Raw genomic sequence first — 17,003 nt, 5'->3', positions numbered from 1 at the left:
AATTAAATATTTAAATATTTTGTACACTTATAATTATTTTATAAATTTAAAATAATATTTATAAATTTTTTACTTTATTTTTAGACAAAAATAAATATTATACATAAACTCTATGTATTTTCAAATACCAGAAATTTTTTAAATATTAATACGTTTATTTTTAACTAGCAGAAAACTCATTCAAAATTTCATTAATGCTTATTAATGCTCATTAATATACTCATTAATGTGATTAAGCAAAAAACTTGAAAAATCAAAGGGAAGCAGCATACATTTATTAACATAAATAAAATAAATAAGTAAACATTACAAATTCCTTCTTCTCCAGATTTCATTCTCAGATTTTATTCTCCATATTCCAAATCTATCTATGAAATTTACCTCCAGAAATGTAGAGAACAACGATGCTAAAACCACCAACGACCACCGCAAACCACAACCGTCCACCGAGTACCACCAGCGGAACCACCACCCACCACCAGCAGCGAAATCATCCACTGTCCAACGACCACCAACAACGCCACCTACGGAACCCCACCCACACCTTGCACCTCCGACAACCGCACACCTCCAACACTTGCGAACCTCCGACAACCGCGCACCTCCAACGCTTGTGAACCTTCGACAACTGCGCACATCCACAGAGCACCTCCAACCGCTTCTAAGGTACTCCCTAAACTCAAAACAAATAACTCACCTTCACTCCTCTTCCATATTTATCATCCCTCTCATATTTATTCATCACCCACACACTTGAAGTAATCCACCAAACAATGTACGAATCTTTGTTTATGTTGTGTTTATGCAGATTGAATCTCATGCGTGAGAATCTCATGTGGAGGGAGTATTGCAGTTACATGGCACGGGCTGCTATGGCACATAGGTAGTAGGTGAGGTGATGGATAATATGGTAAAACCAAATACTTTCTCACCAAATCTTCTCAACCCAGCAGAGAAGCCTTTTTCACTTTCTTCGCTTTTCTTCTCCCTCTAATACCCATAAACTCCCAGATACAAACGTGATATTTCTTTCCTTTTCAATCTGGGTGAACAGTAATCACCCGGATACAAACAGAGGCTTATAGATTTTCTCTTGAGCCCTTGGCATGGTTAGTATGACTTTGGCTATGTAGGAACCTCCAACATTAATAATGATTGAACTTCAAATGGTGTAGATTAAGTTGGACCTTTAGAAAATGTTATTGGTGCATAGGGCTTGACATATTCATATTTCACGTGACAATGGTAGACCTAGTACAACTAATCTTTTTTCATTTCTATGAATACTAGAATCGTTACAAATTATCAAAACATTTCAATTATAGCCAATATTATTTCATGAGAATAATGAGTAATAATCAACAACAAAAAAACAATTACAAACCAACAATGTCACCACCCACCATGTCCATCAATCAAGAATAAGAAACACAATACAATTACACAACACACGTTGTTGGTAAGTTTTTGTCTACGAAGAAGAATTTATGTTCATGCAAATTATAAGCAAGACAATGACAAGGAGATAAAGGGTAACAGAGAAGGAAGATAAAGTTTTCATTTACAAGAATGAAAAATTAAATGCAAAACATTTTACTTAAAAAAAAAGTCGAAGATGAGATTCACTACAAAAAAAATCAGTATTATCTACGGATTCTTAGGCACGGATCTGAATCCGTATGTAAATTCAACATTACCTACAAATATTACCTACAAACAACATTACCTACAAATATTATAGCATTACCTACCAACTATTACCCACGAATCACTATTACCTACTAACTATTACCCACGGATCTTTATTACCTATCAACTATTACTCACAGATCTCTATTACCTATCAACTATTATCCACCGATCTCTATTACCTACCAACTATTACCCACAAATCTATATTACCTACCAACTATTACCCACAAATCTCTATTACCTATTAACTATTACTCACGGATCTCTATTACCTACCAACTATTATCCTAATAATTATATACATAATATTAAAAATATTATTATAATATAAATAATTATAAAATCATAACTAATATTCATAATTAATAATAAATAATAATAATAATAAATAATAGATATACATATTATTAATATTATAAAATTAAGAATATTAATATAATAATATTATTAGTATATTACTAATATGAATAATACTATTATTAATAATAATAGTATTAATGATATTAACAATATAAATAAAATTAACAATATTAGTAATAATAATATTAATAATACAAATATTACTATTATTATTAATAATATTAATAATAATATTATTAATAATATTAATTATTATTAATATTAATAATATTATTATTATTAATATTATTAATAATATTATTAATATATTTTATATTATTAATAATATTATTGATATATTTTATATTATTAATAATATTATTGATATATTTTATATTATTAATAATATTATTGATATATTTTATATTATTAATAATATTATTATAATAATTAATAATGATATTAATTTGAATAATAATAATATTATTAATGAAATTAATAATATGAATGATATTAAATATATGAATAATATTAATAATATTTATATTATTAATTATATTAATATTGATAATCGTACTAATAAATATAATAATAATCATAACATGATAACAAAACTTGTTTGTGTAATGGTTAAAGCTTATTTGATCATTCTTCAAGGGACCTGGTTTCAAGTTCTACCTGCTGCAGTTTAGTTCTAACTTAATATGTCCACATTACATACGGTTTTGCTCCTATCGTAGGTAATTCATAGGTAAATGCTTATTTACCTACGAATTTTGGCTTTTACCTACAAAATTCTTTCGTAGATAAATTGAGTTTTTATTATAGTGAAGGTGAAAGGCGAAAGCAAATAACAAAGGCAAAATGGTGGAGGAGAATGACAAATGTGAAAATGTTATGGTTGATGTGAAGAAGAAGACACATCACAAAAATGTTTAGGTTCGTTTGTCTTATGTTAAGGTTGAGATGTGGTAGAAGCGAATGACGGAGATGAATGACATAGACAACAATGCCAAGGTTGATACAAGGAAGAGGACACATAATAACGATAATATTTAGATTTTTTTTATATAATATTAGGTTTAAGATGCAACAATGATGAATGTCGAAGGCAAATTACAAAGACAAGACAAAAAAAATACGTAGCACTATTATGATAGTTTTAGATTTGTTTAAGGTTATGCTAGTTACAAGTGCATGAGATAAATATAAGAATGAATCTAAGTTAAGTTTTGTGACACTTATACTAAATACACGATCATCCAGCTTATTCTAGAATGAGTTAATTTGGATTAAGTCATATTTAACTTAATTATAAATAAATTTAATTCAATCTAATTAAAATTAAGATTAAGTAACAAGTAAACCTAAACTAATTAAGACTCTAGGTACAATAAACATTTAATTATGTATATAATAGATTAAATTAGCTAGCACTAACCTGATATTTTATATCAAACAGTTAAAATAAATTTGACATAAAGTCTTATTCATTTCAAATGAAAAAAAAATTATATATTATTTTTTCCCTATAACCTATAAAAGTGAAATTACAACTTATTTTCTATCTATATTTTTTTTCTGATTACAGTCAGTAGGTCAGAGTCACGGGAAATCATAAACTGTATATGATAAAAAATTGGAGTGACAGGCTTTGAAATTTTTCCCTTTTCTAACTAAAACTTTCAAACCAATCAAATATGTCCTAAAAGGAAGTGTAGGTATTATTATATTTAACCATGTGATTCTGACTTCTTCAGAAATATTATTATGCTCAGAGTGGTTCACATGGCATAAATATAATATAGTACACCTATTTCATGACACCAAAATACTATACATTTTAAGAAATTACAGATTTCACATGATGCGACCATCACCACAAAGACCATCCAAAATGAAATTCATCATCTTCAAAAATTCTTAATTTTTGTTAAAAATTTTATTCATAGATGAAGGAATTACCACAATTTTCTATTTCTTAAATATCTTTGAGGTGCAAATCAATATGATATAAATCAACTTGAAATTTTAAGGAAAAAAATATTGAAATATATATTTTGATTATTTAGTACAAGGTGAGCAGGAGCCAAAATACAAATAAAAATATTTTTTAAGAAAACATCTATATAAAAACATTGAATCACTTTTGAGGGGTAAAGTTAGAATTATCAAACTCGTTGGATCAATCTAAATAGACTTAATTGGGCACTGAAAATTTTCTAAAACAACAAATTATTTTAACGCGATTTAATTCTTTTTATAAAATTAAATAAAATATGTTGAGTAAATATATATTTTTAAAATTTATGATATTATGAAATTGAAATTTAAGGTATAATAATTAATATATAAATAAATATAAATTATAATATAGATATATATTTTTTAAAAATGTTATTATAAGTTTTTAAAATATAAATTATTATTTTATAAAGCAGACTGCCTTAACTTAAACATATCTAAGTTCTAATTAAACTAACGAAAATATATATTTACACTTTCATTACATTAAAAAATATATAATTTTATTATTTTTATAAATAATTAAAAATAATAATACAGTTTAAAATATATATACATATATATTTTTATAATAATAATATTAAAAAAATATGTAATCATCATAATTTTTATTTATTTATTAGAGAGTAAAATTATTTAATTAAAAATGACAAAAAAACTATACAATGATATAGATAATTATTAAAATTAAAAAAACATATATAAGTAAATATAAATTATTTTTATAATTTGATTATAGGCAATTTTTATTTATTTTGTAAGTAATTTTTTTATTATAAATAGCTATTTTAATTTTTTTTTTAAATAGTTATTTAAAAGATAAAATAAGAGAATTTTTTATCAATAGTTTAGATGAACCAAATAAAAAAAAAATATTTATTATTCTTGTATGGATAATGTCTCGTTGATGCGGTGTAGATATTTTTTTATGCATGTTTTCTATATAAATTCGGTTTTTAGTCTTCAGTTTTTTCAGATATTGGTCTTTGATTTCTTCTAATTATGTTAAATATATCGAAAGAGGATTGAAGCATGATGTACTGAATGAAAGTACAGTTATTAAATCACATTTTTATAGATTCTTCAGAAGCATCGACATAAACAGTTGTAGATAAACTTATAAATGAAATAAACTACACGTGCGCCAATACTGGTCTCTATCTACGTCTTTTACCTTTTAAAACCATTCAATTTCGATCACTTACTTATGAGTTAAGAAAGAAAATATTAATAACATATTCTAATTCTCAAGGTTTTTTTAATATATTCATAATTTGATTGAGTTTTTGTCTATATTCAATTCAAACTTTTATAATTCATTTCAACATCATACTGAAAGGCGAAATAATAATATATATTTTTTAGTTTATGAATATAATATTTTAGGAATAAGAATGAACCCGTAAAATTAATAATATGTAGCTTGTGGAGGCTACCATAGAAAAAGAATGCTAACAACAAGTATATGTATTTAAAACTATATATTAATTAGTACTTTATTTTTCTTAAATCAAACAGCTTTCCATTATAAAACTTGAAATATGGTTGGTTCAAAAGCCATGAACATTTGTCCCAAAGGTACATGAGAAAGCACATGGGAGTTAGTCACAACCAACAAAGGTGAAAAGATGTGAAAAGCAATATTTTAAATTTGATTAAAATGAAGGTATATGGAATATAGTTGGTTCAACTCAAAAAATCAAATACAAATTTACTCTTAAAATCAGTAAAATAAATTACATTTTATCCCCTTTAAAATGAGTGTTGAGAAATAGAAATTGTTGTATTAAAAGTAAGGTTTTATAAAAAAAAAAATAAAAAAAAAAAATTTCAGTATGATAACACGAAATTGGTTTACCTTTATATTTCAAATTTTATATTATATAATAATATGAAAATAATTGAAATGAGTTTTTTTTAAATGTAAAATAATTGTTGATTCTTTCCAAAGACTTTTAGTTTTTTTAAAAAATTATTATTATTTTAATTGCATATTGATAATCAATATAACTACTTAAATTGGACCAATTCCACGTACAAAAATATCTATTACAATTATTTTTATTCTTCAAACACATTAATGGTTTAAAGTTTAAATTGAAAACGCAAATCAATAGTGTAATATTATAAAAAAACATATTTTAATTACAATAAAACTAAAATTGTCATGAGTAGAGTAGTATTTTAAATTCTATAATTCAAAAAGAAAAGAAAAAAAATTATAAGAATCAAAATCAAAAGTCAATTTAGGAGATTAAAAATATGTTTAAGTTTTATTAAAAGACACATTAAAAAATTATTCAAGTAAACTGTTTGATTATATGAAAAAATAATTATTAATAAATAATAAATATTTTGTATGAATGACTCAGTAGATGATGAAGAAGAAAGAAGTGTAATTAATGTGAAATTGTTACATCAAAGTGGGGTTGGTATTTGTATCCCCACTACCATTAAAAAAAAAAAGTCCAACTACCAGTTGGGACATAAATTAATTTATGATGAGTCGGATACAGCTTACACCATTATTATTACAATGGACCATAATAAAGTGAAAAAAAAAATGGATTCAAGATTCACAACCCTTTATATATTTTAAATCTGTGTTTCAAAATATATTTATTAAATTCTCTTAGTTTAAAATATAACTGAAGCTAGTTTTTTGTTTGTTTAAGTTACCATTAATCTTTTTTGAAATAAAATAGTTTATGTTCCTCTACATTTAACTTTAAATATTAATTAATTTTATAGGTTTTCTTTTGTTTAATTCACTTTGATTAACAAACAATCATTTATTAACTTTCTTTTAGAGCTGCATATATAGGTTGTTATACATGTCCTTATCATATTGGTTATTAATATCTATTTATTAGTTAATGTGAATAGGAAATATTTTTTGTATGGGTATGGTTGTAATAATGTTTTTTTTTAATTATTTTTTTTATTTTTAAGAATTGTTTGAATGGATATATAAGTTATTATTGATTGTGACTTCCTAAAAGAAAATTGATTCTAATTATTTTTCTTTCTTGAGTTTTGAAGTGTGAGCTACATGTGGACAATATAACTTGAACATTAAATATTAAATAAACTAAAAGGAGATATATCGATTATAATAATTTGAAGTGAATAGAAAATGAGAATTGAGATTCAATGCCAATAATTATAAATAAATTGTATGAAAAATTAAAACAGTTATCTGATTAAAAAATTGAAGATAATAAATTTATTCTGATATACTCTTTATGTTGCTTATTCCAACCTAACATATAAGTTATATAAGGTATGAGAAAGGGAAAAAAGTAGTGGCAAGCATTGGGTTTTGGTATCTATAAATGCAGAAGAGAAGCAAGGTGCTAAGAAGCATTGAACACAAATTTATTTTGTTTTGTTACCTACTTTAACACCTCTTGAATGGCTTCTTCCAGCTTTGAAAGTTCTCCCATGGCTTCCAACTACACAAGCAACCAAAAAAGGCACAACAATGGCATGTTCGTTCCACCGAGCCAAGTGGTGGTGGTGGTGGTCCCTTTCCCTGCGCAGGGCCACCTGAACCAGCTCCTCCACCTCTCGCGGCTCATCTTGGCTCACAACATCCCTCTCCACTTCGTAGGGTCTCCCACACACAACCGCCAAGTCATAGGTCGTGCTCAAGGTTGGGATCCGAAATCTTTTTCCCACATTCACATTCACGACTTGAACGTTTCTCCCTTTGTCTCCCCTCCCCCGAACCCGAATGCCCCATCCAAATTCCCCTCCCACCTTATTCCCTCCTTTGAGGCCTCCGCAAGCCTCCGTGGACCTGTGTTTGCACTCTTGCAGTCACTCTCCCTCGTGGCCAAAAGGGTCGTCGTCATCTACGACTCTCTCATGGCTTCCGTGGTGCAAGACGCCACCCATCTCTCCAACTGCGAGACCTACACTTTCCACAGCGTCTCCGCCTTCACCATGTTCTTGTACTTTTGGGACGTCATGGGAAGGCCCCCGGTCAACAGAATGTCCCTCTTGGTCCCCGAAGTCCCCTCCCTCGAAGGCTGCTTTACCACTCAGTTCCTCGATTTCATCGCCTCTCAGTATGTGTTTCACAAGTTCAGCAAAGGGATTATATACAACACCACCAGGGCAATCGAGGGGCCTTACATGGAGCTCATAGAGAGGATCATGAGTAGCAAGACCCACTGGGCTCTGGGGCCCTTCAACCCCTTGTCCATTGAGAAGGATGAAAAAGGGAAGCACTTTTGCATTGAGTGGCTTGACAGACAAGAGGCAAGGTCAGTGATGTATGTGTCCTTTGGGACAACAACATGCTTCTCCGAGGAGCAAATCAAGGAGGTTGCAAATGGGTTGGAGAAGAGCAAGCAAAAGTTCGTTTGGGTGGTGAGGGATGCTGACAAGGGGGATGTTTTCAACCATGATGGGGGCTCACAACTTGTTCTCCCAAAGGGGTTTGAAGAGAGAGTGAAAGGCATTGGGTTGGTGGTGAGAGAGTGGGCACCCCAATTGGAGATCCTGAGCCACAGTTCAACTGGTGGGTTCATGAGTCACTGCGGATGGAACTCTTGCATGGAGAGCATCTCTACGGGGGTGCCAATAGCAGCATGGCCTATGCACTCCGACCAGCCTCGGAATAGAGTTCTGGTGACGGAAGTGCTGAAGGTTGGGGTGGTGGTGAAGGAGTGGGAGCACAGGGATGAGTTGGTGACAGCCTCAGATGTTGAGAATGCAGTGAGGAAATTGATGGCAACAAAGGAGGGTAATGAGATGAGAGAAAGGGCAATGGAGCTCAAAAATGTGATTCTGAAATCCAGGGATGAAGGTGGAGCTTCTCGCATGGAATTCGATGATTTCATTGCTCACGTCACTAGATAGTTCTACTTTCATCCAACTCCACTCTAACTTACGTCATCACACTCTCTCATAATTAAACAACAATATAATAATAATAATAATAATATATAAGTATTGCTGGAGCTTTTAGACTAGAATATTTTCACATGAACCATTTTTAAACATCATTTTCCTTTCAAATATATTAAGCGGATGCAGAGATAGGATTCTTAGCTTTATATTTCATAACTAGTGTTTTCTGGTGTCAAGATTTGTATAGACAGAGCTTTACTACTTGTGGAAATTATGAATATGGAAGTTTGAAAAAAAGGTTATGATTATAATATGACTGATAATAACAAAATATTAATATTTATAATAAAAAAAATTAAAAAAAAATAATAATAAAAATATAAACAAAATATAAAATGTTAAAATAATTAAAATAAAAAAGTATAAATAATTATAATTTTAGATAAAAAAAATTTTACGGAAATGAAAAAAATTGTAACATGTGGATATAATTTTAAAGTGGAAATCACTATTAATGAATACAGAGTTTAGATGACTTTGACTCTAAAATAGATAAATACGATTTATCTATTTTTATAATTTTTTTTACTCAAAATCATAATTTCTACACACAAAAAAACTATGTTAAAAAAAACACAATTTACCATATAACGCTGCTAATACAACTATATTAGCATTAGCATCACTTTACAATAGTTGAAGGGAATATATTCAGATAGCATCTATCCAGTAATCTATTCTAATTCTCTTATTATCTTTTTATATTATTTTCTATTTCTATTTGGCTGCTATGGTTTTTTCTTTCATAAGAGGTGTGAAAGTGAGTTTTTTTTCACTAATACTAATAGTATATATATATATATATATATATATATCAAATTTATTAATTTAAGTTAATTTTTTTAAATTCTGGATTTAGATAAATAGTTAACTTAATTGGTGAATTGAAAGCGGAAAACGGAATTAAAATGAATTTGTGGGACAAATTAAATTAATTTTACATCAAATAAATGCAAAATGTTACGAAATATGACTTTGATTCCATTACAAGTGAGTTTGAAAGAATTTTTTAGTTTTTCTTTTCTATATTTTATCTTTGTAATTTTGTCTCCTATGGAATGTTAAATACTTTTACAAATGAGTAGTTCAACTTCTTGAGTTTTCTCTTGGCATTTTAGCAACATGTGAGTTTTGGGTGGCAGAACTTTTATATATTACACGTTATATAAACTATAAGAAAATTATGAAATAAAAATTAATTTTAGAGATAAAAAATAAATAGTTGTTATAGTGATTAAATTTGAGATATTTTAGAGACTTAATTTTTTTTTTAGATTTTAAATTAGTTTATATTATTGTTAAATGGTTTCTAAATTAGTTTTTATTATAATCTAAATAATTGGTAGTTAAAACCACTAATTAGATACCAATTTAGAAACCATTTAATAATAATAGAAACTAATTTAGAAATCAATTTTTTTTTAGTTTTTAAAATAATTTCTAATTTAGTAACTATAGAAACTAATTATAATTATTTTTTGTTTCTATTTTTTGTAGTGATATTTGAGTCAAATAATTACTTAAATTGCATGGCTTATTATGGCAATTTAGAATTTGGTTTTATTTTAAACTTGATTTCATTTTATATTTAAAAAAATTAAAAAATATATAATTTTAAGTTCTTAAAAATAATTATTTAAAAAAATTAATTTGGAAAATAATTTCTTAAAAAATAATTGTATAGACTATAATAATTTAAAAATAATTATTTAAGAAAACATATATTTTAAGCAATAATTATTTTTAAAAATACGTAAATAAGAAAAAACTTGTTAACAAAACTAACATTTATAAATTTTGAAATATATTTTTACAAAATTTTGGTTTGAAAATTTTATAGAAGAAAAAGGAAAGAATTTTTTTTTTAAAAAATAGTGAAAAACGTTTTATATAATTTAAATTATTGGTTTTTGAGTAATAGATATAAGGATTAAAACATTTATAAATGTTATAATTATTTTTGTAAATAATTATTTTATAAAAATATTTTTTTATAAAAAAATAACACTATTCCCTGATTTTTATCTATATTGTTATTATCATAATTATTGTTTAAGTGTATGATTAAAAACAAATTTTAAAATTGTATAAATAAAAAATTGAAAATTGACTTAGAATATATTTTAATATAGATTTTTTTACATTTAACATTATACTCAATCTGCGTAATCTGTATTTTATTTATAAATAAATAGTTATTGATATTATATTTTTTAAATTCAATACAAATTTAAATAACTACTTATCTAAAGATTTAATTTTCTAACAAATTAAATTTTCACATTTTTAATTTTTCAATTAATTAGTTCTTAAAATAATTACTTTTCTAAATAATTATTTTTAAAATAATTTTTTATTATTATAATTAATTTTCTAAATTATTCTTTTTTAGTATTTTTTTTTCTAAATATTAGTCCTCAATATAGTTACCTTTCTAAATTTTATTTTTTAAATATATATGATTTTACAATTTTATTCAAAATATTTATTTTAAGATAATATTTTTTATTATAAAATTATTTTATTTTATTTTTAAATAAAAAATCAAATTCATAATGAAATCGCACTTTAAATTATTAGAGTAAATCGTGTTATTTAAGTAATTATTTCTCACATTATATTATTTTGGTAAATATTTAAAAGAATATTTATTGAAGAATAAATATTCTAAATGTGATATTTTGGTAAAAATCCGTGGATGATATTCTTTGTTGTTGTGTTCACATATTAAATGAAAACTTGGACATGTTCCCTTTGTAGTTTATTGTTGGTGGACCAAATTATAATGATTTATTTCAGATAATCAGAACCAGTTATCATGTATTCTATTTAATACTAGTTCAACAACTCATAAAAAATCATTTTTTTTCTAATGTTTTTATTAGGTCAATGAATGAGGCTCTTTAAAATAGAGTTTATGCGTCCTCTAAGATTTAGCTCTCATATGTGTCTACATATTTAGTGTCTCACAAGCTTGAATCAAATCTTTTAATTGTATTTTATCAAAACTAACGATCAACTTGTCAAAACTCTTATAACACTTAATTTAAATCCGGAAGGAGGTAAGACAACTATTGTAACTCACATGTGGTGGTGGCAAGGGCTCTATACTCGGCTTCAGAGGAGCTGCGGGAGATAGTTGACTGCTTCTTTGATTTCCATGATATTAGGGAGTCTCCTAAGTAGATGGAATATCCAGTGACAGATTTGCGTGTGGTAGGACATGTTGCCCAGTCAGAGTCACTAAAACCACAAAGGTGAAGTGAACTAGTGTGAGAAAAATATAGTCCTTCACCAGGGGTGCCCTTGAGGTAACGCAAAAGACGTGAGACAGCTTGCTGATGATGAGTTGTGGGTGCAGATATGAATTGGCTTAAATTGTGGACAGCGAAGGCGATGTCTGCTCGCGTGTTGGTTAAGTAAATTAGACGTCCAAGGAGTCTTCTGTATTGAGAAGTGGCATCAGCATCGAGAGGTGAGCCTTGGTCGGGAGAGAGACGGGAGGTGTGAGTCATAGGAGTGGCCACAGGTGCAGAGTCAAGCATGTCAGTTTCTTGAAGGAGATCAAGAGTATACTTGCGTTGACTTAAATGAAGACCAGTACTGTTGCGAGCAATTTCCAGTCCCAAAAAGTAAGTGAGATTACCTAAATTTTTTATCTTGAAGTGATGGTGAAGGGATGCAGTAATTGTATTGATTTCCTCCGTGTCATCTTAAGAGCAAGTCATCAACATAAACAAGAATAACAGTGAGTTTATCATTATTATATTTAAGAAAAAGAGAGTGATCAGCAACAGAAATAGAGTAATTATTTGATAAAAGAAAAGTAGAAAGTTTGGCGTACCATTGGCGACCAGCTTGACGAAGGCCATACAAAGACCGTTGAAGCTTGCAAACATGCTGGGGAGAAGGAAGAGAGAGGCCAGGTGGGGGGGTCATGTATATCTCTTCTTGGAGATCACCATGAAGAAATGCATTATTGACATCAAGTTGTTTTAAAATCCAATTTTTGGTAGTGGCAATAGCAAGCAGAAGGCGGAGGGTAGTGAGTTTAGCAACAGGTGCAAAAGTGTCTAAGAAATCAAGTCCTTCAAGTTGGGTAAACCCTTTGGCAACAACTCTAGCTTTGTGGCGCTCAACAGTGCCATCAGAATGGTATTTGATTTTATATACCCATTTACAACCAATAGTTTTCTTTCCTGGAGGGAGAGAGGTAAGTTGCCAAGTATTGTTAGCAGCAAGAGCTTGAAGCTCATCTTGCATGGCAGATTGCCAAGAAGCATGTTTGGAGGCTTCGTTATATGTCCGAGGTTCAGGATGAGAATTGATAGAGGAAATAACATTTCTAAAATTGGAAGATAAGGAATTGTAAGACAAGTAATTATGAATAGGATATCTACTACTTACGGTGTTGCTTGCAGTGTGGAAATCTGCAAGATAGGCAGGTTGTCGGTGAGGACGAGCTGATCTTCTTGGAAATTGGGGTGAGATGCTTCCTGGAGATGCAGGCGGTGATAATTCTGATGGAGGTGCAATGTTGGATGCAGGAGCAGAGGCACTATTTGTTGGAAGATCATAGGATAATGAGGCTGGTGGAGGAACAATATTGGGTGCAGGAGTAGAGGCACATGGCTCGACAGGAGGTGTAGTATCAGAAAAAAAATCAAAAGCAGAATTAAATGCATTAGAAATAGGGAGAGATAAAGTGTTAGGGTCCTTAGGCAAGCCACTGTCCAATTTATATGGAAAGTGGTTTTCATGAAAGATTACATGTCTTGATATCTCTATGCTATGAAACTTTAAATTTAAGATAATATAACCTTTTGTATTTTGCGGGAAGCCAAGAAAAATATCTTTGATAGATCTATCATCTAATTTTTTCCTATGTGCAATAATGGTACTAGCATAACAAAGACAACCAAACACTTTTAGAAAGGAAATGTCATATGGTTTTCCAAACAACTTTTCATGAGGAGTGATGTTATCAAGTAATGGAGTAGGAATAGCATTTATTAAGAAAACAACATGATTTACAGCAAATTCCCAAAAAATAGGAGGAAGATTTGCTTGAAAAAGTAAAGCCCGGGTTACATTTAGTATGTGTTGATGTTTACGTTCTACAATGCCATTTTGTTGTGGTGTTTCAACACAAGATTTTTGATGTATAATTCCCTTTGAAGCATAAAAATTTGACATAGCAAACTCAACACCATTGTCAGTACGAATCGTTTTGATATTAGTTTTGAAATGATTTTGAACGAAAACAGTGAAGTTAATAATGTGCTGACGCACTTTAGATTTGTTATGCAACAGAATAACCCAAGTATAACGCGAGTAATCATCAACAATAGTCAAGAAATAATGAAAACCTTGCATAGAAATTATGGAACATGGTCCCCAAATATCAAAGTGTACAAGATCAAAAATAGTAGAGGTAACAGTATTACTTAAAGTGAAAGGAAGTTTTCTCTGTTTTGCACGACTACAAGTGTCACATACATGATGAGTATCAACAGTAATACAAGTGTCACATACACTCGCTAGGATAAGCTCGAAATGGCTCTGATACCATGTTACAGTAAATGAGGATGAATATTCTTTGTCTGATGTGATGCTTTAATGTAGCGTACGTAATCGTAATGAAGAAAGAGAGGTTTTCATTAAACATTGCCTAAAAGATTTTTAAAACCAATCAAGATTTTGAAAGAGAACAGAAAAAAAATAACAACTAAGAACAGCAAAGAGGGAAATAAAAATCAGAGAGAAGCGCAGCAGAACTCTTCATTCGAAGAGCTCTGATACCATATTACAGTAAATGAGGATGAATATTCCTTGTCTGATGTGATGCTTTAATGTAGCGTACGTAATCGTAATGAAGAAAGAGAGGTTTTGATGAACCCTACTTGTAGAGAAAAATAAATATAAAAGAAACTTTTATTCACTTGTCTATTAGAGAGTAAAATACATGGTGTATATATAAGAAAAAGATTAAGACCTAGGAAAGTTGGGTCAAACAAACAAAACCCAATAATTTAAAATAGAAAATTAAATATATTAACAAAATTCTCCATACACCTTTATACCTTCTTCCTCTAACTCTATTTTTTTAAAAAAAAAATAAAATTGAAGAATACTCTTCTGAGTATTGTAACATCCCTATATTTTCCCACATCTAAAAACTAAAAATTTGTATAAAATATTAAAAAGAAAATATAAACATAATACAAATATGTCCACCACTCTTTCTTAAAATGTTACAAAACATATCTCTCTTCATAAAATTTTAATATCTACATAAAATTAAAACAAATATTCAAATTTCAACTAAAATAATTTCATCATCCAGCTTCTCACTGAGGAGGAGCTCAATCACTTGTAACATCATCTGCTCCCGTGTAAATACACGATCATCACATATAAAGAAACAATACAAACAAATAACAGGGTAAGCTAGCTATATAAAACAAAATTCTATAAAATTTCAATTTGAAATTTATAAAACATAAATCATCAAGTCTCATATAAATTCTCAAATCATCAAGTCTCATACAAATTCTCAAATCATCAAGTGTCTATTAAAATTCAATATTCATCTTTCACATGTCAGACTTCCACTTACTCATATCACACAGACTCTTGACTCTACTTTCAGAAGACTTGTGTATTGAAATTAGAATCCTGAGACTTGCACCTGTCATACTACTATTGTGAAATCCACACAGTCATGCGCATAATTATCTTAGTATCTCATCATCTCATCCACTCATATGACATGGTAAATTCATATGACTTAAAAGACCAAATTATATTTCAAACCCCAGACAAAGTCATATGAACCTCCATCGACTCTCACCAACTGAATAACTTCATCTATGTGATTCCATTATATCAGTAGAGTCAGGATGTCTCATTACGGGCCTGACAGATCAATACACCCTAACAACAATATCAACACGGTATTTCCTTTCCTGAAAATACTATGTCTTGATCTTACTTTCACATCATTGTACACTTCATTTAACTCATCAATACACCATTACATCATAACATATAATTTAAACTTTCTAACAATCCAAATATATCCGAAAAGTTATTTAACAATAATAATTCAAAATAAACTATGCTAAAATAATAATAATAGTAATATCTATATGTGTATACATAATTGGATTGATTGAAAATATTTTAGTGTGAGCTAAATGACACCAAAGTGCATCTAGTACTTTTGGATTGATCGAAAATATTTTAGTTTGATCTAAATTACACCAGAGAGCACCCAGGAAATTTGGATTGAACGAAAATAGTTTAGTTTGATCTAAATGACACCAGAGAGTACCCAGTAAATTTGGATTGATAGAAAACAGTTTAGTTTGATCTAAATTACACCAGAGAGCACCCAGGAAATTTGGATTGATCGAAAACAGTTTAGTTTGATCTAAATCACACCAGAGAGCACCCAGGAAATTTGGATTGAACGAAAAGAGTCTAGTTTGATCTAAATCACACCAGAGAGCACCCAGGAAATTTGGATTGAACGAAAAGAGTTTAGTTTGATCTAAATCACACCAGAGAGCAACCAGGAAATCTGGATTGATCGAAAATATTTTAGTTTGATCTAAATCACACCAGAGAGCACCCAAGAAATTTGGATTGATCGAAAATATTTTAGTTTGATCTAAATAACACCAGAGAGCACCCATGAAATTTGGATTGATTGAAAATATTTTAGTTTGATCTAAATTACACCAGAGAGCACCCAGGAAATCTGGATTGATCGAAAATATTTTAGTTTGATCTAAATAACACCAGAGGGCACCCAAATATAACAAAGTCCATGTTATAGTTGAAAATTACTTTGAATCAACATCAAACAACCAATACTTAACACATTATAATTGTATAACCACAACCATATATCAAATTTCACATTCAAATCTCAGTCAATTACTAAAATACTTAAAACAAACAAATCCTGGAAGAAAGTTTGAGACTGGTGACCACGTCACCCCCACATCCAGATCTTCTAG

The 17,003-nt window shown here is 28.9% G+C and overlaps 1 protein-coding gene across 1 annotated transcript; it reads left to right on the top strand.

Moving 5' to 3' along the window:
- Positions 1 to 7,205: 7,205 nt before the first annotated feature.
- LOC137826008 (zeatin O-glucosyltransferase) lies at positions 7,206 to 9,224 on the top strand. The gene has a single exon (XM_068631846.2). It carries the CDS (start codon positions 7,471 to 7,473, stop codon positions 8,923 to 8,925), a length of 1,455 nt encoding a protein of 484 aa, XP_068487947.2. The 5' UTR covers positions 7,206 to 7,470; the 3' UTR covers positions 8,926 to 9,224.
- The last annotated feature ends 7,779 nt before the right edge of the window (positions 9,225 to 17,003 follow it).

The sequence above is a fragment of the Phaseolus vulgaris genome, chromosome 1 (assembly GCF_051622355.1).
Source record: "Phaseolus vulgaris cultivar YP4 chromosome 1, ASM5162235v1, whole genome shotgun sequence".
In the NCBI taxonomy this organism is placed as follows: Eukaryota; Viridiplantae; Streptophyta; class Magnoliopsida; order Fabales; family Fabaceae; genus Phaseolus; species Phaseolus vulgaris.
The sequence above is the reverse complement of the archived record's forward strand: the minus strand, read 5'-3'. Positions and strand labels throughout refer to the sequence as shown.